The sequence below is a fragment of the Jaculus jaculus genome, chromosome 9 (genome assembly GCF_020740685.1).
Source record: "Jaculus jaculus isolate mJacJac1 chromosome 9, mJacJac1.mat.Y.cur, whole genome shotgun sequence".
NCBI lineage: Eukaryota > Metazoa > Chordata > Mammalia > Rodentia > Dipodidae > Jaculus > Jaculus jaculus.
In genome coordinates this window covers 7,646,322-7,671,712 of record NC_059110.1, presented here as the reverse complement: position 1 = coordinate 7,671,712, position 25,391 = coordinate 7,646,322, and the positions used below count along the sequence as shown (strand labels likewise).

The 25,391-nt window shown below is 45.9% G+C and overlaps 1 protein-coding gene and 1 long non-coding RNA gene across 4 annotated transcripts in view; one reads left to right on the top strand and one right to left on the bottom strand.

Moving 5' to 3' along the window:
• Positions 1 to 6,509: 6,509 nt before the first annotated feature.
• Positions 6,510 to 8,366, bottom strand: LOC123463475. Its single transcript, XR_006638957.1, has 2 exons — positions 7,881 to 8,366; positions 6,510 to 7,108 (listed from the first exon to the last, which is right to left on the bottom strand). It is a non-coding gene; the product is annotated as an uncharacterized LOC123463475 (long non-coding RNA).
• A 276-nt stretch (positions 8,367 to 8,642) lies between these two features.
• Positions 8,643 to 25,391, top strand: part of LOC101595003 (WT1 associated protein) — a 34,925-nt gene continuing 18,176 nt past the window's right edge. For 2 of the 3 annotated variants that reach the window (XM_045158613.1, XM_045158615.1), the window contains exons 1-5: positions 8,903 to 8,987; positions 17,060 to 17,097; positions 18,690 to 18,745; positions 23,068 to 23,126; positions 24,263 to 24,390. In XM_045158613.1, the coding sequence (XP_045014548.1) occupies positions 17,068 to 17,097; positions 18,690 to 18,745; positions 23,068 to 23,126; positions 24,263 to 24,390 (273 nt within the window). In that variant the 5' untranslated portion in view covers positions 8,903 to 8,987; positions 17,060 to 17,067. Of the gene's footprint in view, positions 8,750 to 8,902; positions 8,988 to 17,059; positions 17,098 to 18,689; positions 18,746 to 23,067; positions 23,127 to 24,262; positions 24,391 to 25,391 lie in introns of those variants that run through there. The other variant, XM_045158614.1, reaches the window with a different exon arrangement.

The following is a 25,391-nucleotide window of genomic DNA, read 5'->3' as shown; positions in this document are numbered from 1 at the left end:
CTCTGCCTCCGAGTGCTGGGATTAAAGGTGTGTGCCACCAGATATAAATGGTGCTAGCCTACACACTGAGTGGTATTGCTAAAATGCCACCCTCTCTGAAGCATAGAGCAGCCAGGGGGGATTCCTGGAAACTCAGAGGACCCCGCATCCCTTCTGAGTCACACATGATCACTTCGCATACTTAATTTTCCCGAGGAAAGGCACACTTGTGGGCATGGTCTCCTGATTCCTGTGCCATCCCAAGAGTGGTCTCAGCTGGGAAGATTTCCTTACTGGACGACAGGAAGCCCTCCAGCCTATGAAGGTACCAAGTTAAATTTTAAAGGATGAAGCCGGGCATGGTGGCGCACACCTTTAATCCCAGCACTCCCGAGGCAAAGGTAGGAGGATCGTCGTGGGTTCGAGGCCACCCTGAGACTCCATAGTGAATTCCAGATCAGCCTGGGCTAGAGTGAGACCCTACCTCAAAAAAAAAAATAAATAAAAAAAAATAATACATTTTAAAGGATGAAGACAGGGAGGAGGGGAGAAGGAAGAAGAATGGTGAAGGTCAGGGAAGCTCCCACCGCCCCCACCGCTGCAGCCCACCCAGCCCTGGGCTCGCTCCTGCCCTTATTCTTAAGTGGGGACCAAATTCCCCTCCTCCCAGGGAAGTCAGAGGACAGGGCAGCCACATGTCCGCACTGTTAGCAGGATGACAGAAGCCATCTGCCCTGCCACAGAGGCGCACAGGGTCGCAGATGAGCCCAAGGCATCTGGGCTCCATCAGACTGTGTCACATCTCCTCTCCAGGAGAGCGGGAGGGGGCTGCTCACAGGAGCCCAGGGCCTCCTGCAGATTGACAATGGTGTCTGCCCGCAGCCCCGCTGCGTCAGGGCCCACAGCTAACATCCATGTGGCTTCACACCCAGGCTGCTCTGAGGTTGGGGGAACCATGTGGGGCCAGTGTTGTCTCTGCTGGGATGTGGGCCACAGAGACTGGACCTGATCTCAGACCAAGGCCAGCCCGCCCTTCCCCTGGATGCAGTCACTGCATTGGTGGTAGATCTGCCTGACCCCGGGTGGCCCTGAGTGGTCATTCCAACCTGTCGCTAGGGAGTCATTGCCTGGCACCTGAGCCAGGCCGTCTACCACTTCATCCCCTCGGTCCACCTTTGGGGTCATTGCAGGAATCCTGGCTGCCCAGGCCACCACCGTGACTGCCGGATGGTGCCTTCATCTCCGGTCTCTCGACCCCGTGCGTTCATCCACAGACGTCATCTCACGCTCTATGTGCAGAACAGGCCTCCATGTCCACCACGGGAGCTGTGGTGGGTTCTGCTGGAGTGGAGTGGGAGACCGTGGAGGAGATGCCATCTGGACTTTCTGTTATGTGACCTTCTGCCACGTGACTCCAAGTGCACCTCCGGCAAGTGAAAGATCTAGGACTTTCAGTAACGCAGCTTCTCTGTGGGGAAGGAACCACGAGAGGCGTTGCTGGAGGCGAATGAAGCGCCGCCTACGTTCCTGGAGGCAGCAGTAGCCACGAAAGCATTCACTGCCTTTGCAGACTGGGACCCGGCATGCCCGCGGTGACAGCCAGCCCCCCATGAGAACTTGTCGCCAGCACTCAGTAGTTCCAGATGTCCCTTTGTGATGGTCTGGGATGCCACAAGCTCATCCTGAGCAGTTCCAGTGCCCTCGCCACCCACTCGAGGATGGGGTGGGAGAGAACGTTCCCCAAGGGCTGGATGTGGGGGCGCGCGGGAGCAGGTGCGCGCCCGCGTCTGACCCGGGGCTCCCTGCTCCACGGGCGCCGCAGTGCCCGCACTCGTGCCTCACAGACGCCCAGCGCGCACCACGCACTGCTCTCTCAGTTTGCTTTTTGTCATTCTCCATTTGCTCTTTTTGTCCCTCATTTCCAGCATTTTTGTTTTCAGCGAAATGTTTAAAGTTCTCTCTCTTCTCCGTTTGTGTGTACCCGTTTTCTTTAAGGATGCCATGGAGAGTACAGTGGAAATGCTAAAATTTTAACACTCTGGAATAGTTAGCTGTTCTAGCTGAGCTAAACAGCATAAAAGCAGCCCCCATGGGGCCCCAGCCTGACCTTTTTCCAGGTACTGGTGCCACAAAGTGACACCTCTGTGGCCCCTGCCTCAGCCTTCTGCTGGCTCACTTCCTTGGATGTAGCACCTCTCACATCTTGGAGGCAGCAAAGTTAGTCTCCTCTCACCGCTGCCCATGCGTTTACCATCACAGCAGTTCTCTGCTTCTTCCCACACCTTTGATTCACCGCTGTCCTTTCCTCTCCCGAAAGACCCTGACCTCAGGGAAAACAACCCCCGCTGTCAGTGTCTGGTGGTGTCTTAATTCCTCCCTCATTTTTAATTTTTTTTAAATTATTTATTTATTTGAGAGCGACAGACACAGAGAGAAAGACAGAGGGAGAGAGAGAGAGAATGGGCGCGCCAGGGCTTCCAGCCTCTGCAAACGAACTCCAGACGCGTGCGCCCCCTTGTGCATCTGGCTAACGTGGGACCTGGGGAACCGAGCCTCGAACCGGGGTCCTTAGGCTTCACAGGCAAGCGCTCAACCGCTAAGCCATCTCTCCAGCCCATCCTCCCTCATTTTTGAAGGATGGCTTTTCTGGCTATACAACTAGAGGTGTGTGTGTATAACCAACACTGAATCCATTTCCTTATGGCCTTCCAGATTTTATATAAATTCTGATAGCCTTTTGGGCATTATAAGAACAGTATCTTGCTTCCACCCTCATAGATGTTAATCATGTATGTTATAAACAGAACAGTAGCTTGTTACATCAGTTGTCACATCAATTTGATAGCAATGGGTCAGAACCAAATGGAAAAGCAGTAACATGAGAATAGACTTCAAGCAGTTTTTCAAGGAGTAGGTCTGGCAGACATTTGAGTCAGAAACCAAAGGACACAGTGACACCCTGCAGGCTTTTGTTTCTAAAAGCAAGAATGTCAACCTCTAGCCCACTAAAGCCTGGAACTTCCTGAGGCCTGTCTGTTACTGGGATTGATGGTCAGCGGAGATTGGTCCACGTCCTGCCCTGACCGCAGAAGATGCCATTGTGAGGCAGTCCAGCTGGACAGCTGATAGAAGGCAGCATGGCCCTCTCTAGGACCCTGCGGGTAAAAGGCAGGAGTTGGTGGTGGTGACCCATGTGTTGTCTAATTAGATATTGACTGGATGGTTTTTGTGTGAGCGACTGGGTCTGTGTGTGTGAGCTGTTTGGGCACGTGGGTGCACACACATACATTTGGAAACCATACAAATCTGTTCCTCAGGTATGTCTTCCACCTCATTTGCCCTCATTAGCTTGCAAGCCAAGTTTTTGATTTGCTATTTTTCTAGGGCTTTTGTTTATTTTGTTTTCATTTGACTTGTTTGGGTTTTCTGGTATAGTGATGGCATGTTTTCTTAGTTTTTTCTTTTTTGACTTTTTTCATTTTATTTTGGTTTCCTATTTCGTTTTTCTTTCCCTTTTTTTTTTTTTTAATTTTAGAGAGAATGAGGGATGCCCCAGGGCCTTCAGCTGCTGGGAGTCAACTCCAGACAGGTGCACCCCCTTGTGGGCACGTGTAACTTTGTACACTTCTGCCACTGCATCTGGCAATGGGGAATCTGGAGATTCAAACATGAGTCCTTAGGCTTTTGCCTTAACCACTAAGCCTACATTCCAGCCCTGATTTCCTGTGTGTGTTTCATTTTTTTTTAACTAGTTGGCTTTAAATTTGGAATTTGGGGGTTGTTTTTGCTCTTTACTTTGAGATTTTTCTTTTTTTCCATTTCCTTTTGTATTTGTTTCTTTCATTTTTTTTTTAAATTTTTTATTGACAACAGCCATAATTGTAAATATCCCATGGTAATGCTCTCCCTCCCCTCACTTTCCCCTTTGAAACTCCACTCTCCATCATATCCCCTCCCCCTCACTCAGTCTTTTATTTTGATGTCATCATCTTTTCTTCCTATTATGATGGGTTTGTGTAGGTAGTGTCAGGCACTGTGAGGTCATGGATTTTCATGCCATTTTGCGTCTAGAGGAGCATGTTGTAAGGAGTCCTACCCTTCCTTTGGCTCTTACATTCTTTCTGCCACCTCTTCCACAATGGGCCCTGAGCCTTAGAAGGTGTGATAAGAGATATTTCAGTGCTGAGCACTCCTCTGTCACTTCTGTGCACCATGGTGCCTTCTAGTCATCCCAAGGTCACTGCCATCTGAAAAGAGAAGGTTCTCTAACCAAAAGTGAGAGTAGTATTAACATATGGGTATGAACCGGGCTCCTTAGCCTTCACAGGCAAGCCCTTAACCACTAAGCCATCTCTCCAGCCCTCCTAAAATTTTAAGGAAGACCTGGGAGGCCAGGCAGTGATGTAGTAGGACTGTGTCTCCTTGGGGAACGTTCTGAGGGAGAAATGCATGAAGCTATGAACGTGAATATAAGCCATAATGAAGAGCCCAACATGTTTGAGATGCCAGGAGTGTAACATCTACCAAGGGGAGTACAGGAAATGAACAGAGCCAGCCCATGTGTGGTGAAAATGGTCAGGCCATAGTGGTGGGATCCCTAAGCACACGGGAGCTCACATCACAACACTATGAAACCCAGATGCTGGACATGGAGCTACAGGATGTAAAATTTGCCTACTGGATTTCAGTCCTGTTTTCGTCCAGCCCTTCCTTCCTACAGGCCTGTTCCTCAGTTTTGGAATGAGGATATTTCTTCTGTACCATTGTATATCGGAATTAGGTAACTTCTTTTTCATTTTTACAGGGGCTAACAACTAAGAGCTGCTTTGAGTCTCAGAGGAGACTTTGAACTTAGACTTAAAATAGTTTATTTATGTGGAAGGAGATAAAGAGAGAGGAACATGGGCATGACAGGGCCTCTGTTTCACTACAAAGAAACTCCAGATATATGTGTGTCACTTTGTGCATCTGACTTTTTGTGGGCACTGAGGAGCTGAACCAGGCAGGGCTGGATGGCTTTGAAAGCAAGTGTCTTTACCTGCTGAGCCATCACCCCACCCTGGACTTGCAGTTCTGGATGTTAGAACTGGTAAGGCTACAGCAAGTTGAAGTTGGTCTGCATGTATCCTACATTAGAGATGCCCAAGAGCCTCACAGAGGGTGGGGTGGGTATCATGGTTAAAATGATATATTTGAGCCAGGCGTGGTGGCGCACGCCTTTAATCCCAGCACTCGGGAGGCAGAGGTAGGAGGATCGCTGTGAGTTTGAGGCCACCTTGAGACTCCATAGTGAATTTCAGGTCAGCCTGAGCTAGAGTGAAACCCTACCTCGAGAAAAAAAAAAAAAAAAAAAAGATATATTTGCTGTTTGTGGTGGTGCACACCTTTAATCACAGCACTCAGGAGTCAGAGGTAGGAGAATCGCTGTGAGTTTGAGGCCAGCCTGAGACTACATAGTGAATTCCAGGTCAGCCTGGGCTACAGTGAGACCCTACCTCAAAAAATAATAATAAATAAAATAAAAATTAAAAAAAATAAAATGATGCATTTGAGCGACAAGTTGGTGGGGTGTGTTGGCTCATCTTCCTTGTCAGCTTGACTGGATTCAGAATCCCCTAGGGGACTGAGGCACACCTGTGGGCATCCCTACCCACCATCCTGGCAGCCTCTCTTACCCAGGTTCTTGCCCAGCAGAACCATGCTGGCTTGTGTTAGCAAGAGAATAGACCAGGAATATGGAATGGAAGGAGTGAGCGCTTTTCTTGCTTAAGGCAGCTTAGCTGCACCTGACATTCATAAATAACATGAAACTGTACCGGTGGGATGACCCAAAAGGCAACATAGTGCTGAGAAGTGATGGAGGAGTGCTCAGCACTGACACCTCTCTATCATACTCCCCAAGGCTCAGGGTCCATAGTGGAAGAGGTGGCGGAAAGAATGTTAAGAGCCAAAGGAAGGGCACCACTCCTTACAATGTTACTGCCTAGATAGAAATTGGCCTTGACATCCATGACCTTGCAGTGTCTAGCAATACCTTTACAAGACCCTCATAATAGGAGAAAAAGACGATGACATAGAAAGAAAATAGAAACTAACAAGAGGGAGGGGATATGATGGGGAGTGGGGTTGTGAAGGGGAAAATGGGGAAGGGGAGGGAAAAATCATGGTTTATTGTCTGTAAGTATAGAAATTGTCAATAAAAAAATTAAAAAATAAAAGCCAGTTGTGGTGGTGCACACCTTTAATCCCAGCACTCGGGAGGCAGAGGTAGGAGGGTCGTCATGAATTTGAGGCCACCCTGAGAGGACATAGTGAATTCCAGGTCAGCCTGGGCTAGAGTGAGATTTTCCCTCAAAAAACAAAACAAACAAAATACATACATACATACATATATGTGTATATATATACATACATACACACACACACACACACATACACATATATATATGTTGGAAATAAAAAAACTGTACAAACTGGTCAAGCTCATCTATTCAAACGAATGTGAAGAAAAGTCAGAAGTTGGAAATAAATGAAATGCCCAAGTTCAGTCATTTTTATTTTCTTCAGTGAGATATTCATAGTAATCACATCTTTGGTGATTCTCCATGTTGTTGTGTTTTTTTTTTTTTTTTGTTGTTTGTTTGTTTTTAAAGGTAGAGTCTCACTCTAGCTCAGGCTGACCTGGAATTAACTCTGTATCTCAGGGTGGCCTCAAATTCATGACGATCTTCCTACCTCTGCCTCCCGAGCACTGGAATTAAGGGCGTGCACCACCACGCTCGGCTCTCTCCATGAGTTTTTAACTTCTTCCAATGAACTTATATTCTTACTGTGTTGTTAGAGAAAGTTCGTGTCAATGAGAAAAGGGTGGGCATCTACAAACTCAGTGTGGTCTCCTGCAAATTTTGCTTGCTGCTAAAACTTGCTGTGACAAAACAAAAAGCAAATGTAGGCGATGAGCTGAAGAGATGGCTCAGCACTTAAGGCTCTTACCTGCAAAGCCTAATGATCTCAGTTTTATTCCCCAGGACCCACATAAAGCCAGATGCACAAAGTGGCACATGCATCTGGAGTTCATTGCAGCACCCGGAAGCCCTGGAGAGCTCATTTGTCTCTCTTTTCTCACCACCTGCAAATAAAAATTTTTAACATGTAGGTGAACAACTGTATTCATTAAAATATCAATAAAAGGCCTGGGTTGATCACTTAGTGGACAAAGCACACATCACTGGAGCATGAGGACCCAAGTCTGATTCCTAAACCTCATTTTAAAAGCCAGAAAATGAGCCAGCACTCAGGAGGCAGAGGTAGGAGGATAGCCCTGAGTGGGAGCAGGTCGGACTGGGTTAGAGCAAGACCCTATACCTCGAAACAAACAAACAAAAAACAAAACCAAACACACACGAAAGCCAAAAAGCCAGGAACTGTGGAGGGCTTCTGAAATCCCAGCACACTGTGCTAATAAAAATATTTGTAAAATACATTTCGGGAGCTAGATATGGTAGTGCACTCCTGTAATCCTAGCACTTGGGAGGCATAGGTAGAAGGATCGCCGTGAGTCCGAGGGCAGCCTGAGACTACAGAGTGAATTCCAGGTCAGCCTGTGCTATAGGGCAAGACCCTACCTCAAAAAATAATAAAACGCTGGGCATGGGGGCGCACGCCTTTAATCCTAGCACTCGGGAGGCAGAGGTAGGAGGATCATCATGAGTTCGAGGCCAGCCTGAGACTCCATAGTGAATTCCAGGTCAGCCTGGACCAGCGTGAGACCCTACCTCGAAAAACCAAAAAAAAAAAAAAAAAAAAAGAAAGAAAATACAGTTAGTGTGAGAGGTGAAGTGGCGTAAACGCACACACAATTCTGCTTCTCCACGGGGCCTGCATAATTTTTCCATTCTCACCCGAAAAGATATTTTGACTGTGCATTTCCATTTTACGGTTAAGCATCCTCTGACAAGGATCCCTGCTTTCTCCCTTCCTGTTCAAGTCTTTTTTTCTTTCTTTTTTTTTTTTTTCACTTTCCACTTCGGATCTTGACTGTCTTCAGTTGTCCAGTTTCTGTGTTTTCTGCAGACTGCTGACCCCGGGCACGTGCGATGGGGGATGAACGGCGCTCACCAAGCCCCGCCGCCGCTCCGTGCTCCAGGGAGTAGAGTGCAACCCCGGGACCGGCTGTCGTGCGCAAGGGGTGCCGGTGCCCGGGCTGAACCGTCCGCAGGACCAGAACAAGAGCTCCAGGCTTGGCCTCCGCGGCCGTGGAAGCGGGAGGCGCCGAGCGGCCCGGGCCGCGGCGGAGTCAACGTCTCCACAGCTTCCGGGAGGACGTGCAGACCTCGTCTCCTTCCGCCACGCTCGCGACCGCGCGCGGAGGCGTCACGGACGGAAGGCCTCCATCCAGCCAGCGCTCCGTCCACACCGCCGCGGCTGTGGCCCAGATCCCTCCGCCCAGGGCCTGCGCCGCAGCCGCCGGTGGTCCGCGGAGAAGGAGCGCGCGTGTCCCTCGGCGGCCGCCGTCCCGAGATGCCTCGCGGCGGCTGACCTCCGACCCCGCCCCCTCCCTCACTCCCCGGTCGCTTCCCTCGGAGCTTGTAGATCCCCGGTGGCGGCGGGGCGCGCTTTACGGAAGGGTGCCGGAGGGCTGCAACTGCTCCGTGACGCTTCGAGGCCGAGGCCCCGTCCTGGCCAGGCCGGCGGCCGCCTTTCCCCGTCGCTCTTCCGGCCGCGGGGCGCTCGAGGGAAGCCGTGCCGGAGCGGCGTGTGGGAGAGAGAGGTGAGTGGGCCGCCGGGTGGCGGCGGCGCGCCCGGGCGGGAGGGCGGGGCGGGGCGGGCGGCGCGGCGGGGCGGAGCCGGGCGCCGGGGCCTGGTTCCCTCCCTCAGCGCCATTTTGTGGCTGCGAGAGCCGCAGATAAAGGGGAGCGGCGGCGCTGCGGCGGGAGCAGCGCGGCGGGGCCGGCGGCCTCGGCCTACGTGAGCGTCGGCGCCTGCGCGGCCTCCGTCTGGAGAGCGAGGTAGGTGCGGGCGGCGGGCCGGGGTGCAGGCGGCGGCCTGCGGGGCGGGCCCGGGGAGCGGAGGCGCGGCCGCCCCGGTCCCGAAGGACGACTCGGGCCTGGCGCCTCCGCTCACATCTCGGCGAACCGGGGCTGTCTGCAGCCCGCGGGGACACTTCTTTCCGCGGCTCCGAGGCCGTTTTGCTCCCCTCCCCCGCACCCCGGCGCCCGAGGAGCAGGCGGGACGCTGCCGCGGCCGGGGACACCGCGAGAGGGTTGCCCTTTCCGGGGCGACGGGCCGCGCTGGTCCTCCCCCCCGCCCGGCTCCCGCCTCCGTCGCGCGCTCCCACCTCGCTGGGCTGCACCCGGGGAGACCGAGCAGCCCCGGCGAGTTCCGCAAGCGGGGATGGAAGGGCTCGCGTACACAATCGCACGTCATGCAGTGGCTTGCTAGTGTAGCCACGTTCTCCTGGAGACTTCCATGTCTCAAATAAAGTGCATGCACGCGGTTGTTTTTGACAGGTTCGTGGAGACTGTCCGGGAACTTTCAGTGTCGTCTTGGATCTCCGAGGTTTTTTTCTTTTTAAACCGTTTGTGGAACCGATTTTCATGGCATATTAATACATTAGCTTTAAAGGTTCGTGGGTGTTTGCAGGGGGAGGGATGGAATCCCAAGGTATGGTGCATGGGAGGACTAGGACTGGTAGTATTCTGCCACTGAGCTACAACTCAGTCCGTCGTTCTTGGCTTGGTAATGAAGAAAGTCGGTTAATTTGACCAGAGGGCTAAGAAAAGCTTTATTAACTGGTTGTAAATATCAGCGATCGTGTTATAAGTTTTGTGCCTACTTCGTTGTTTCTAATCTACCTTTTCGTTTAGTTTTGTTTCAGAGCATGGGTGGAAGTCACAGGCTGTCATCACAAATTCTACTTGTATTTTGATTGAAAATTTTAGCCATTAAGTTTTCTGATGGGTCAACATGTAGGTAGGCGTTTGAAGTGCTGCTAAAACTATGAGAAAACCTTCAAGCTGGCTACATTTTATTTCATTCATTCAGTAGCAACTGAGGAGGCAGGTTGGGGAAAGATTTCGTCCACAAGGTGGCTGAGGGTGGGTTTTAAGAGCCTCCGTGGGGGTGTTTGTTGGGCCTCTGGGTCTTGTGGTCTAGAGTAGATAGCTGAGCAGATCTGTGTGGTGTTTTCGCACACATTCTTCTTGCACCTCAAAAGATGGTTTGTAATAGCCCTTTGTTGTGGAAATGAGCGAGAGCCTAACGGTTCTATTTAGCAGTGTGTTAACAGCTTTTCAGGTCTTGGCTGTCTTTTCTATATGTACTGTAAATAAACAATTTTTTTTTTTTTTTTTTTTTTTGAGGAAGGGTCTCACTCTAGCCCAGGCTGACCTGGAATTCACTATAGAGTCTTAGGGTGGCCTCGAACTCATGGCGATCCTCCTACTTCTCTGCCTCCCGAGTCCTAGGATTAAAGGCGTGTGCCACCATGCCTGGCATTATGCTCATATTTTGATAGCTTTGAGATTTATTCTCTTTTGGTGATTTGGGACCTTCCCTCCCTGCACTGCCCAGAGAGTTAATTAAGTCACACACGTGACTGGCTGACCTGAGTAAGAGAAAGGCTGGCTTGTGATTTCTAATCAGCTCCTTCTACTGAGGTGCTCAGGCTGCTGCAGTGTCAGGTGATTGGTTTTTACATCTACTTGTGATTTATTTCAGCCAAGTATATGCTTTCCTGCTTAAGTGGCCCTGCCGGTGCTTGCCCCTTTGCAGAGAGAAGAGTTGCCTATCTTAGTATTCTAATGCTAAGGGCAAAGTGCTAGAGTCTGGATGCTGGGTACCCAGTCAACCGGCACTGAATACCACAGTGTAAGCTAAGATTTTGTCAAGGCATCAGGAGTAGGTGACTAGATTTGAGGTGTATTATCTTTGAACTGTTTACAGAAATAGCTGAAATGTTTACGTAACTTTAAAACCTATCCTAAGTGTGCTAAATGAAAGCCAAATTGGTCATTTGATTTTCCCAGTAGTGGGAGGGGGGAGGGAGGAAGAGGACACAAGTGGGCCACAGGGCACGTGGAAGTTGGAGACAACCTTGAGGGTCAGCATCTTCCACATTGTTTACTTGTGCATTTACCAGGCTTGCTGGCCCAAGAACTTCCAGGAATTTTCTCTCTGCCTCCTAGCTTACCGGAGGTGTACTGGGATTACAGACATTCAGTGATGTGTCAGTCTCCCATAGATTCTGGGGATCTGAACTCAGGTTGTCAGTTTATGCCAGTGCTTTTACTTCAGTCCTCTCAGCCCCTTGGATTTTTTGAGACAGGGCCTCATTATGTAGCCCTGGCTGGCCTGGAACTTGGGACCTCCTGCCTCTACCACCTGAGTGCTGAGATTAACAGATGTGCTAGATGGATAGCCTTATACACGTGTAGTGACCTGAGACTCAGAGTTGACTGAGAAACAGGTGTACGTAAGTGTGTGTGTTGTGTGCCCTATGTATTTGCTTGCAGTGGCTGGAGGCTCAGGTGCACCCATATTCATATCCTTCCTTTCTCTCTATCTCCTCTTCCCCCTGCCCCCTGCTTGTAAATGAATAAAATATATTTTCTTCAAATATTTTATTAATTTGAGAGAGAGAGAGAGAGAGAGAGAGAATGGGTACGCCATGGCTTCCAGCCCCTGCAAACGAACTCCAGGTGCATGTGCAACCTTGTGCATTTGGTTTACATGGGTCCCAGGGAATTAACCACTAAGCCATCTCTCCAGCCCAAATAAAATACTTTTTTTAAAGTTTGTTTAATTTGTGTTTATGTGTGTGGATATGCCAGGATCTCTTGGTACTGCAAATGAACAACAGATGCTTGTGCCATTGTGTGTGTGTGTGTGTATGTCTGGCTTTACTTGAGTGCTGAGGAAACTAACGTGGACATGTAGGCTTGCAAACAAGCACCTTTAACCACTGAGCCATCTCTAAGAATACTTTTTTTTTTCTCAATTTTTATTAACGTTTTCCGTGATTATAAGAAATATCCCATGGTAATATCCTCCCTTCCCCCACCTTTTCCCTTTGAAATTCCATTTTCCATCATATCCCCTCTCCATCTCAATTAGTCTGTCTTTTATTTTGGTGTCATGATCTTTTCCTCCTCTTATGATGGTCTTGTGCAGGTAGTGTCAGGCACTGTGAGGTCATGGATGTCCAGGCTATTTTATGTCTGGAGGGAAAGAATACATCATTTTTTAAGAAATATTATTTTATTTATTTATTTGCAAGGGTAGGTAGAGAAAAAATGAGAGCACCAGGGCCTCCAGCCACTGCAAATGAGCTCCAGATGCAGTCACAACCTTATGTACCTGGCTTTAGTGGGTACTGGGCAATCAAACCCAGTTTGTTAGGCTTTGCAGGCAAGAGCCTTAACCACTGAGTCATCTCTCTAGCTCCCTAGGTATACATTTTTTACAATTTATTTATTTGAGAGAGAAAGAGAATGGGTCCACCTGGGCCTCTTGCCACTACAGACAAACTCCAGACACATGTGCCACTTGGTGCATCTGGGGAGTTGAACCCCGATGTAAGCTTTGGAAACAAGTGCCTTTAACTGCTGAGCCATCTCTCCAGCCCAGGAATACAATTTTATCCTCTATAAGAAACAGGAAGTGTTAAAAAAAAAAAATGGATGTTGGGGGTGGTGGCACACACCTTTAATCCCGGTACTCAAGGCAGAGGTAGGTGTAGGAGGATCTCTGACTATATGTGAATTACAGGTCAGTTTGAGCTAGAGTACGTACGACCCTACCACAAGAAACCAAAAGGGTGGGGGGGATTAAATAATTAAATACCTATTTTGATGCCTATAATTCCAGCACTTAGGAGGCTCAGGCACGTGGGCTGCCATGAGTTCAGAGCCAGCTTGGGCTACATCGTTTTAGGCTAGCCTAGGCTCTACAGTGAAACCTTGCTTCAAAAAAGAAAATCAGCTGGGCATGGTGGCATACACCTTTTATCCCGGCACTCAGGGAGGCAGAGGTAGGAGGCTCACCATGAGTTTGAGGCCACCCTAAGACTATATGGTGAATTCTGGGCCAACCGGGATAGCGCAAGACCCTACCTTGAACAACCAACCCCCCCCCCAAAAAAAAAAGAAACTAAAGTAAATATAAAGGTAAAGGAATATCCTTAGGGAAGGAAGAAAGGACACACATTTGTTTGTCCCTGCATCAGTATCCAGTTTAGTCACATGAAGATTTCTGATGAAGCTTGTTGACATAGAGCCAGATCTTTTGCACCCTTCTGAGAATGTCTGCATCAGGGATGTGATGTGGTAAGAAGAGTAAAGAGGTGGAGGCAATTGAATGTCCACCTAGCCTTCTCACCAGCATACTGGAATGGCTCCAGAGCAGACACAGTGATGTTCAACTTTTGGTCTCATTTGTGAAAAGTTGTGCAGTTGTTTTCTGTGCTACACTACATACGAATCACCAAATGACAGCTCACCCTCTGTGATCCATGGTGTGATGAGCAGGTTCCCTGGGGCTTTCGCTCTCTTTCTTGGAGGCAGGAGGGGCAGGATCACGCAGCATCCTGCTCTTCATTTGTATTTTTGGTAATGTAAATACAATTTTCTATGTTACTTTTTTGTGGTAACTACAAGGTGAATATTTTAATTAAATAAGTTACACAGAAAGGAAAATCCCATGTCTAAATAAAAAAGAGAGAAAAAAGAAATACCCTGTTTGTGCCCGTCATCATACTGAAGACTGTCTTTAAAAAATGGCCCAATCATTTTGGACCAAGGCACTGGTAATGGTTTTTGAGATGGGCAAATTAAGCCTTGGAAGTGTATGCTTTTCCCCTTTTAAAAAATATTTGAGAGAAATAATGGGAGTGTCAGGATCTCCTGCAGCAAATGAAGTCCAGATTATATGTACCACTTTGTGCCTTTAATTTTATGTGGGTACTGGGGAATTGAACCTGGGCCATCAGGCTTTGCAAGCAAGTGCCTTTAACTGTTGAGCTATTTCCCCAGCACTCATCTTCTCCCCACTCCAAGTAGGATCTCACTCTAACCCACGTTGACCTGGAACTCACTTTGTAGCCACAGGCTGGCCTCATACAGCAATCTCTCCTACTTCAGCCTCCTGAGTGCTGGGATTAAAGGTGTGTGTGGAACCATGTCCAGCTTTTTTTTTTTAATTTTTAAATTTTATTTATTTATTTATTTATTTAATGAGGGAAAGAGGCAGACAGGAGAGAGAAAATGGGCACACCAGGGCCTCCAGTAACTGCAAACGAATCCCAGAATGAGGTAGTATCTCATTCTACCTCAGGCTGATCTGGAATTTACTATGTACCCTCAGGGTGGCTTTGAATTTACAGCAGTCCTCCTACCTCTGGCTCCCATGTGCTGGGATTAAAGTCACGTGCCACCATGCCCAGCTAATTTATTTCTGAATTTGTATAAACTGTCAAGTTTATTTTTTAAATATTTTTTCTATTTTTACTTATTTGAGAGAGAGAGAATGGATGCACCAGGGCCTTCAGCTGCTGCATATGAACTTCAGACACATATGCCCCTTTGTGCATCTGGCTTACATGGCTCCTGGGGAATTGAACCTGGGTGCTTGCCTGCAGAGTCTGAGGACCCATGTTTGACTCTCCAGGTCCCACGTAAGCCAATTGCACAAAGTGGTGCAAGTGTCTGGTTTGCTTACATAGGCTGGAACCCTGGCATGCCAACTCCCCCCTCCCTTACTTAAAAGGGAGGGGCAGTCTTTTAGACTTGCCTCAAAAAATATCTTTTTAAATTTATTTGCAATGAGAGAGAGAATGAGTGAGAAAGGGCATGCTAGGGCCTTCTGCCATTGCAAATGAACTCGAGATGCATGCACCACTTCCTGCTTCTGGCTCTGTGTAGGTACTGGGGAATTGAACTCAGCCATCAGACTTTGCAAGCAGGTGCCTTAACCTCTGAGCCATCTTTCCAGGCCTATTTTTTTTCCCCCCAAGGTAGGGTCTCACTCTAGCTCAGGCTGACCTGGAATTCACTGTGTAGTCTGAAGCTGGCCTTGAACTCATGGTGATCCTCCTACCTCTGCCTCCCAAATGCCGGGATTAAAGGCATGTGCCATCATCCCTGGCTCTAGGTATTTTTTTAAAGTAGTATATACCAGGCTGGAGAGATGGCTGAATGGTTAAGGTGCTTGTCTGCAAAGCCTAAGAACTCATGTTCAGATCTCCAGGTCCTACTTAGCCAGACGCAGTGATGCAAGCATGTAATGTCAGACATGCACACAAGGGGTGCAAGTATCAGGAGTTATTCACAGCAGGGTGAAGGTCCTGGCATGCCCATCCTCTCTCAAAATAAAAAGGAAAAATTAAAGCCAGGTGTGGGCATGGTGTCGCACACCTTTAATCCCAGCACTCGGGAGGCAGAGGTAGGATCGGCATGAGTTTGAGGCCACCCTGAGACTCCATAGTGAATTCCAGGTCAGCCTGGGTCAGAGAGTGAGATCCTACCTCAAAAAGCAAAAACAAACAAAAAAAGTAGTGCATACCTAATAATGAGTCAAATAATCCAGTGCTTATAGATTTTTTAAGTGTATTTATTAACTTGCGTGTGTGTGTGTGTGTTTACACCAGAGTCTCCTGCTGCAGCAAACTCCACAAGAGTGTGATGCTTTGTGTCTGTCTTTTATGTACTTGTTGGAGAATTGAACCAAGGTGGCAGGCTTTGAATCAAGCACCTTTAATCTCCAAGTCATCTCCTCAGCCTCTGCTCATAGAATCTTCATATAAAGCTGGGTGCAGTAGCACACACCTTTAATCCCAACACGCAGGAGACAGAGGTAGGAGGGTTGCCGTGAGTTCAAGGCCACCCTGAGACTATGTGGTGAATTCCAGGTCAGCCTGGGCTAGATAGAATGAGACCCTACCTCAAAAAAATAAAAAAAAAAATTTTTCATATAAAGATTTTATACTTATCAGTTTGAAGTCCTACACATATTTTATTTTAATGTATTGCTGATATATTTGTTACATATTTCTCTGTTGCTCCTCCCACACCCCATGTAGGGTCTCACCTGGAATTCAGTCTGTATTCTCAGGGTGACCTCTAACTCACAGCGATTCTCCTACCTCCACCTCCTGAGTGATGGGATTAAAGGCATGTGCCACCACACCTGTCTTCTCTTGCTTTTTTTTCTCTGAGCTGGAATGCATTATGTAGTTCCAGGCTGGCCTTGAACTCACAGTGATCCTCTTACCTCTGCCTCCTGAGCAGTGGGATTAAAGGTGTGAGTCACCATTGCCCAGCTCTGTTGCTTTTTTTTTTTATTTTTTTTTTAAATTTTGTTCACTTTTATTTATTTGATAGTGACACACACAGAGAGAGAGAGAGAGGCAGAGAGAGGGAATGGGCACACCCGGGCTTCCAGCCACTGCAAATGAACTCCAGGCGCGTGCGCCCCCTTGTGCATCTGGCTAACGTGGGTCCTGGGGAATAGAGCCTCAAAGCTAGGTCCTTAGGATTCACAGGCAAGCACTTAACCACTAAGGCAACTCTCCAGCCCATATTGTTGTTTATTTTTATTCATTTATTTGAGAGTGACACAGAGAGAGAGAGAGAATGGATGTGCCAGGGCCTCCAGCCACTGCAAATGAACTCTAGATGCATGCGCCACCTTGCACATCTGGCTTATATGGGTCCTGGGGAATCGAGCCTCAAATCGGGGGTCCTTAGGTTTCACAGGCAAACGCTTAACCACTAAGCCATCTCTCCAGCCCTCTGTTGCTTTTTAATATTGTGAATTTGTGATTTAATAATTTATAATTGCTGTTATTCATAAAAACAGAACATACAGTAGATTTCTTGAGTTACCTATCTTTTGCTTGGTTTTGCATTGCTAGAGTTTGAACCCAGGGCTTAATGCATGCTGGGCAAGCATTTTATCAGCTGAGCCACATCACTAGCCCCTAAAAGTTTACTTTGCTAAAAATTGGTTGGAAAGAACTATTTTTTTTATTTTAACTTTAATAAGAAAATAACTGACTAATCTTTCCATTAACCTTTTCTTTTAGAATTCAAGATGACCAACGAAGAACCTCTTCCCAAAAAGGTATGTGTTTACAGTGGATTTTTTTGTATTATTATTATTATTATTATTATTATTTACTTATTTACTTGACAGAAAGAGGGAAAGAGAGACTGGACATGCCAGGGCCTCCAGCCACAGCAAACGAACTTCAGACACATGGTGCCACCTTGTGCATCTGGCTAACATGGGTCCTGGGGAATAGAACCTGGATCCTTTGGCTTTGCAGGCAGTTTAACCGCTAAGTCAGCCCTTGTTTTTTTTTTTTTTTTTTAAGTATGGCCTTACACTAGTCTGGAACTCTCTGTAGTCTAGGTTGGCCTCAAACTCACAGGTAGCCTCCCGAATGCTAGGGCTAAAGATCTCCTGTGGCTTTTTTTTTTTCTTTTTTCTTTTTTTTTTCCAGGTAGGGTTTTACTCTGTAGTCCCAGGCTGGCCTCAAACTCCTAGCCCTTTTTTTCTTTCTTTTTTTTTTTTTTTTTAACACCTCAGCCTTTTTTGAGTGCTGGGATCAAAGGCTGTACCACCATGCCAAGCTTGTAGTGGCTTTTAAACACCACCCTTGTGGCATTGAGCTTTGAGGGACTATTCTTTATTACGTGCATACATGCCACTCCCTTTTCCTTTTCTATAGAAGCATTAGGGTGTATGGTGTATAAGGTGTTTGTGTTTTTGCTTGTTTGGTTTTTATTAAAGGTAGGGTCTCACTCTAGCTCAGGCTGACCTGGAATTCACTGTGTAGTCTCAGGGTGGCCTTAAAACTCATGGTGAACCTCCCACCTCTGCCTCCTAAGTGCTGGGATTAAAGTCATGAGCCCTTATTGAATTTATGGTATTCCTTCTCTGGCAGTGTTACTAAATTCTAGATTAGGGTTATGGTCATCCCCTTCATTTTTTAATACTACTATGTTAAGTGGCAGAGCCATTTTTCTTTCTCACCAGTAGCAAATGAGAATTCATTTATTTGCACCCTCATTAGCATTCGGTGGTACTACGGCTTTATTGACCATTATCAGGGTGAAGTAATACCCCACTGGGATTCTAATGAGCAATTCCCTGATGATGATGATATCCATTCTTGAGGTACTTTCACCATGGTGGTGTATGGCTTTAATTCCAGCACTCAGGAGGAGGCAGAAGTAGGAGGATCGCTGTTAGTTTGAGGCCAGCCTGAGACTATTTAATGATTTCCATGCCACCCTAGGAATGAGATCCTGCCTCAAAAAAACAAAACAAAACAAAACCCTTTAAAAACCATTTTATTCATTTGAGAGAAAGGGTCAGACAGAGAGAGAATCGGTACTCTAGCACCTCTAGCCACTGCAAATGAATTCCAGACACATGCGTCACTCTTACTTACTCTGGCTTACATGGGTACTGGTAATTGAACCTGTTCCTTAGGCTTTGCAGGCAAGAGCCTTAACCACTAAGCTGTCTCTCCAGCCCAGCAGACTGTATTTCCAATAAAATGATACTTCCAAAGCCATGATAAGTATTGAGCCATTTACATGTCCAGCTTTATGGAGTTTCAGAGTTTAGTGTGGAGCTCCTCTTGGGAGCAGCTTTGTCTTCAGGAAGAGTATTAAGTACCTTGTTTACATGTTCTTAATCTATAGGTTCGGCTGAGTGAGACAGACTTCAAAGTTATGGCCCGGGATGAGTTAATTCTAAGGTAAAATGTTCTTTAATCAAAAATGGAAAAATGTTTTTGTTACACATTCTGTTGTGACTCTACTGTAAGGCCTATCTTGGTCCAATGTAGTATTTTGGTTTTTGTAAAGGGTGCTTTTATTTGTTTTGTTGTTGCTGCTGCTGTTCTTATTTTGAGACGAGGTCTTAATGTGTACAGTGCTGAACTGGTACTCAATATGTAGCACAGGCTACCTTTCAACTCACTGTCTTCCTGCTTCAGCCTTCCATCTGCCAACATTACAGGGATGAGCCTCCATGTCTGGCCTGTTTTCATGCCAATACATAAAGTCACTTAATATGTTTATTCATACACACACACACTCTCTTACTTCCTGGGCTGTAGAGATGGCTGAGTGGTTAAAAGTACTTGCTTGCCTCAGGTTCAGTTCTTCAGTGCTCATGTAAAGGCAGATGCACAAAGTGACAAATGCATCTGGAGTTTGAACATGGAGGAAAACATGCTTTAAAGAGATACAGCATTAGCTTAGGTAATTTCTATACTAACATGGAACTGAATTTTTCTTCAAGCTAAAATGTTTGAACATGTTACTTGGGAAGCATTTGTACATAATGAATAACTTGCTGTAGGGAAGGATCTTGCTAACAGGACATTTTTGGGTTAATGAATTAATAGGCATGGGTGCTTTTTTCTTAAATTGTGTATTTTTGCTTATTTTTATTTATTTGAGAGCAGATAGAGAGAGAAAGAGGCAGATAGAGAATGGGCACGCCAGGGCCTCCAGCCACTGCAAATGAACTCCATTTGCGTGCGCCCTCTTGTGCATCTGGCTAACGTGGGTCTTGGGGAATTGAACCCCGAACCTGGGTCCTTAGGCTTCACAGGCAAGTGCTTAACTGCTAAGCCCTCTCTCCAGCCCGGTGCTTATAATTTGGAGAGGATAGAGTCTCACTATGTACCCAGGCTGGCTGCAAACTTGAGACTCTCCTCCCTCATCTTCCTTCTGAGTGCTGTGATTATAGGCTTGCACTGCCACTACTGGCTTAGTTTTCCTTTTGTATAATAAAATTTGAAGAAATAAGTTAATTTCTAGTTCTGGAAGAAAGACATTATTAAAATGTGGTGCACATCTTTAATTCTAGCACTTGGGAGGCAGAGGTAGGAGGATCACTGTGTGCTTAAGGCCAGCCCGAGACATTATGGTGAATTCCAGGTCAGTCTGGGCTAAAGTGAGACCCTACCTTGAATATCAAACAAACCGACAAAAAATGATGAAGTTACTCTTCTAAGTGTAACCTTGGTCAACACATTAACTTAGTGTCCTTTATTACTTTACTTTCTGTCAACCACAAGAATTGGATTAAATTATATTAAAGTGTTCTTTTAAAAAAAAATTATTAGAGAGAATGGGGTGCACCAAGGGCCTGGGGCCACTGCAAACCATCTCCAAATGCATGTACCACCTTGTGCATCTGGTTTATGTGGGTCCTCGGGGATTGAATCTGGGTTCTTAGGCTTTGCAGGCAAGCGCCTTAACCACTAAGCCATCACTCCAGCCCTCTTAATTTATATTTTGAGAAAGAGAAAATGAGAATCGTTACACCAGGGTCTCTTGCTTCTGCAAATGAACTCTAGGCTCAAGTGAAACAGTGTGCATCTGGTTTAACTTGGGTACAGGGGAATCCAATCCAGACTGCAGAATTTGCAAACAACCCCACCAGCCCTGAAGTTTTGTTTCTGTGGTTATCTTATAAATATTCTTTAAGAAGAAGGTTGTAATTGCATTTTACTTACTTTTTGGTTTCTTTCAAGGTGTACTCACTCTAACCCCGGCTGACCTGGAAATTTCTCTGTAACTTAGGCTGGCCTCCCAAGTGCTTGTATCAAAGGTGTGTGCTACCACACCCAGCTTCAGGCTGACTTAACTCCTGTGCACAAGCAGTTCTTTCCTTGGTCTCCCAAATTGCTAGGTTTATGGCTTCATTCATACACTGCTCCTGGCTTTGGAGATTTTTTCATTGTCGTCTTCATAGTGATCATAGTAGACATGCATTCTTTCTTTCTTCTTCTTCTTCTTCTTCTTCTTCTTCTTTTCTTTTCTTTTTTTTTTTGAGGTAAGGTCTTGCGCTCTGACCCAGGCTGACCTGGAATTCACTATGGAGTCTCAGGGTGGCCTCGAACTCAGTGATCCACCTACCTCTGCCTCCCGAATGCTGGGATTAAAGGCATGCGTCACCACACTTGGCTGATATTCTTTCTAACCTACAAGGTGTCTTAGTCATGTGCAGTTTATATCCTTGAGGTCAGCTTAACTTCTTTCTTTAAGGGTTTATTTATTTGGTTTTTTCCCCTAATTTTTAATAGATTTTATGTATGAGAGACAGAATGGGCGCACCAGGACCTCCAGCCACTGCAAACAAACTCCAGACACATGTCCCACCTTGGGCATCTGGCTTACATGGGTTCTGGGGAATCGAACTGGGATCCTTTGGCTTTGGAGGCAAATGTCTTAACTACTAAGCCATCCCTCCAGCCCTATTTATTTGTTTTTTTGAGGTAGGGTCTCACTACAGCCCCAGGGTGACCTGGAATTTACAAGTAGTTCAGGGTGGCCTTGAATTTATGGCGATCCTCCTCCCATCTCTGCCACCAAGTGCTGGGATTAAAGACGTGCACCACCATGTCCAGCTGCTTCCACCGTCTTTGATGGGTCCAGATTGTGCTGTCACAGGCCACAAAGCTTAAATGAATTTTTGTTTTGTTTTTTGAGGTGTAGGTTATTGCTGTAGTTCAGGCTACCCTGGAATTCACTGTGTAGTCTCAGGTGGCCTCGTACTCACAGTGAAACTCCTTCCTCTGTGCATATGCCACCACACCCGGCTAGGAATCTTGTTAAAAAAAAAAACAGAACTTTATTTTTATGTTATTTACTTTATTTACTTAATTTGACAGAGAAAGAGGGAGAAAGCATGAGTGGGCACCCCAGGACTTCCAGCCACTGCAGGCAAACTCCAGACACAGGCACCCCCTTGTGCATCTGACTAATGTGGGTCCTGGGGAATAGAACCTGGGTCCTTTGGCTTTTCAGGCAAACACCTCAACTGCCGCCCATCCAGCCTGAATCTTTTATTTTTTTTCTAAGGAAATTTATGTAAGACTTTCTTTGTTTCTGTTTTTTTCAGGTAGGGTCTCCCTCTAGCCCAGGCTGATCTATGTAGTCTCAGACTGGCCTGGACTTAGGGCATTTCTCTCACCTCTGCTCCCTAGTGCTGGGATTAAAAGTGTGTACCACCACGCCTGGTTTATGTAATGCATTTTGTATGACTTTTTTAAACATTCCTTTGACGATTTTAATTCAAAAACTTAATTTAATTGATCATTTCTCTGTGTTGAGGATCTAGCCCAAAGTTCATGCTTGCTAGGTTGGCAAGCACGCTACCAATTAAGATTCATCCCTAGTCCCAGACCCTTCTATGTGGTCCCCCTTTTTTTCTTCGTCAGTGCTAGAGAGTGAAGCTGTAGGGCTTTGTTCTGGACAAGGGCTTTACCATCTAACTATATCTCCCAGTTCCTTTATTTATTTATTTAATTTATTTCAGAAATGGAGAGAAAGAGGCAGAGAGAGTAAGAATGGGCTTGTCAGGGCTTCCAGCCTCTGCAAATGAACTCCAGATGCGTGCGTCATCTTGTGCATCTGGCTTATGTGGGTCCTGTGGAATCCAGCCTGGGTTCTTTGCCTTTGCAAGCAAGTTCATTAACTGCTAAGATGTCTCTCCAGCCCCGATTTTTTTTTTTTCTAAAATATTTACTTATTTATTTGCAAGCAGGGAAAGATAGAAGGGAGAGAGAGAGAATGTATGCACCAGGGCCTCTAGTTGCTGCAGATGGACTCCAGATGCATGTACCTTTTTGTGTATCTGGCTTTATGAAGGTACTGAGAACTCAAACCCAGGTCCTTAGGCGTTGCAGGCAAGCTCTTTAACCTGCCAAGCCATCTCTCCAGCCCCTCCCCCATCTCTTTTTTTTGTGTTGAAATTAGGTTTTGCTAGGTTCCTCAAGCTGGACTCCACTTTACATTCCTCCTGCCTTAGCCTTCCCAGTAGCTAGGAATAAAGGCGTGCTACCACCACATCCTGCTTGAATGCCTGTCTTCCGTCTTGTCTCTTGTCAACTGAGAAGAAATATTGGGGTTACTAATTTATTATTAGTTCCACTAATTTTATAATTTTCTCAGGGAAAAGTAATTCAGAGTTGATGAATTTGTAAGGTTATGGATATAATTTTTCTAGTAAAATTAGTAAAGTTTCAATGTAACCACTAACCTGGACTTAATTTTGTACTAGATGGAAAGAGTATGAAGCATATGTTCAAGCTTTGGAGGGCAAGTACACAGATCTTAACTGTAAGTTTATTTGAGCTTTAGTTTCCAAAATTGTATTATCTATTTATTATTTATTTACATATTTGTGTGTTTTGTATGTATGGGTATGCCAGGGTCTCTCGATGCTGTAAATGAATGCCTATCCAGCTTTGTGTGGATGGGCTGGGGATTTCAACCTGGGCAAGCAGGCCTATGTCCAGGCACCATATTGGGAGCTAGAAAATGGGATGATTCATGAACAGTACCGTTTGTTTGTTTGTTTTTTCAAGGTAGGGTCTCACTGTAGCCTAGGCTGACCTGGAATTCACTCTGTATTCTCAGGGTAGCTTCGAACTCATGACAATCCTTCTACCTCTGCCTCCCAAGTGCTGGGATTAAAAGCAAGTTAAATGCAAGGTTTTGAGATACAGTAGGGTAGGGTAACTCCCCAAAACTTGAAACTTTACTTAGTGTGTGCCTACCCACTTTTTACATAGGAATTAAAGTTGAAACATAAGTTATTATAGAAGATACATAGAAACAAGCAGTAATAGATTTATGAGAACCTAAATTTTATATATTAATAATTGTTAAAAATCTAAATACCAACAAACTGCATTTTTTAAGATTATAGTTAAGTCACCACCATACCAGACATTATAATATTGAATAGGTTAGAAAATTAGAAAATACTATTGGAATATTTTTGGTGTATGGCCAGGGTTGGGGTGGGGGGTTGAGGTAAGATCTCTCTCTACCCCTGGCTGCACTGGAATTGACTGTAATCTCAAGGTGGACTTGAATTCACAGTAATCCTCCTACCTCTACCTACTGAGTGGTGGTATTAACAGGCACCAACATGCCTGGCCTTTTGTGTGCATGCGTGTGTGTGTGTGTGGGGTGTGTGTGTGTGTGTATTTTTTGAGGTAGGATCTCACTCTAGCCCAGGCTGACCTGGAATTCACTATGTAGTCTCAGGGTTGCCTTGAACTCAAGGTGATCCTCCTCCCTCCCAAGTGCTGGGATTTAAAGGTACATGCCACCATGCCCAGCCACTATTGGGATTTTTGTAAATATAAAATACTATATGCCTGTGCCATGGTGGAGCATATTAAAGTGTAAGAGTTACTTGGTTTTGAAATTAGATTCTTAATGTTTTGGATTTCTTTTTTAATTAGCAAATGATGTCACTGGTCTAAGGGAGTCTGAAGAAAAACTAAAGCAACAACAGCAAGAGTCTGCACGCAGGGAGAACATCCTGGTAATGCGGCTAGCAACCAAGGAGCAAGAGATGCAAGAGTGTACTGTAAGTATCTCACATTTGTACAGTTCTTAGTTGAGAGGCCCATATTGCTATATGTTATTTTTAAATATTGCATGCATGTATAATGGCAAATGCAAATGCATATTAAGGTTAAGGTGTGTATGCTGTGACAGTCCTTTATTTTCTTAGTGTGTGTATTATAAATATTACCAAAAAATTAGTGGCAGTCCTGTCCTCATTTCTAGTTTGAGAATTTGAATCTTTCTTCAACTGTTTACTCTCCATTCATTTGCTACATGTTTGGTAAAAATCTTATGATGTGGAAGACATTATTTTGGTTGCCAGAGACCGTAAATGTATATAGGCACAATCATATTTCTTCTCACACTAGTTCTTTAGGTCTGTTCAGAAATTAAAAGTCTGTTCCCTCTCTGGTTCTCCCAAGATGCTATCTCTTTGTTATGAAATTAAGGAAATGAAAGAGTTACCTATGTCATTTCCTTGACCTTGTCATCAGGTTTTCTCCTTTAGGTTCTACCAGTTTTGTGTGGATTCTGACTGCTACTAACACATTTCTCCTCCATGATTACTACTGCTTAGCAGATTTCCCTTTTTAGATAGAGAATAGGGATGAATGAGCATGCCAGGGCCTGTTGCTACTGTAAACGAATTCCAGATGCGTGTGCTACTTTGTGTATGGTTTTACATGGGTACTGGGGAATTGAACCAGGGCTGGTAGGCTTTATAAGCAGTGCCTTTAACCTCTCAGTCTTCTCCCTGGACCCCAAATTTCTCTTTTATACTAAATATGCTAACACTAGAATAGTATAAATAGATTCTGACTGTGTTGTGTCACTGAAGTGTCTTGTCTTTTTGAGGTAGGGTCTCACTCTAGCTCAGGCTGACCTGGAATTTACTATATAGTCTCAGGCTGACCTCGAGCTCACAGTGATCCTTCCACCTCTGCCTCCCAAGTGCTGGGATTAAAGGTGTGCACCACCACCCCTGGCTGAGAGTTTTTTTAAATATATTTTATTTTTAGG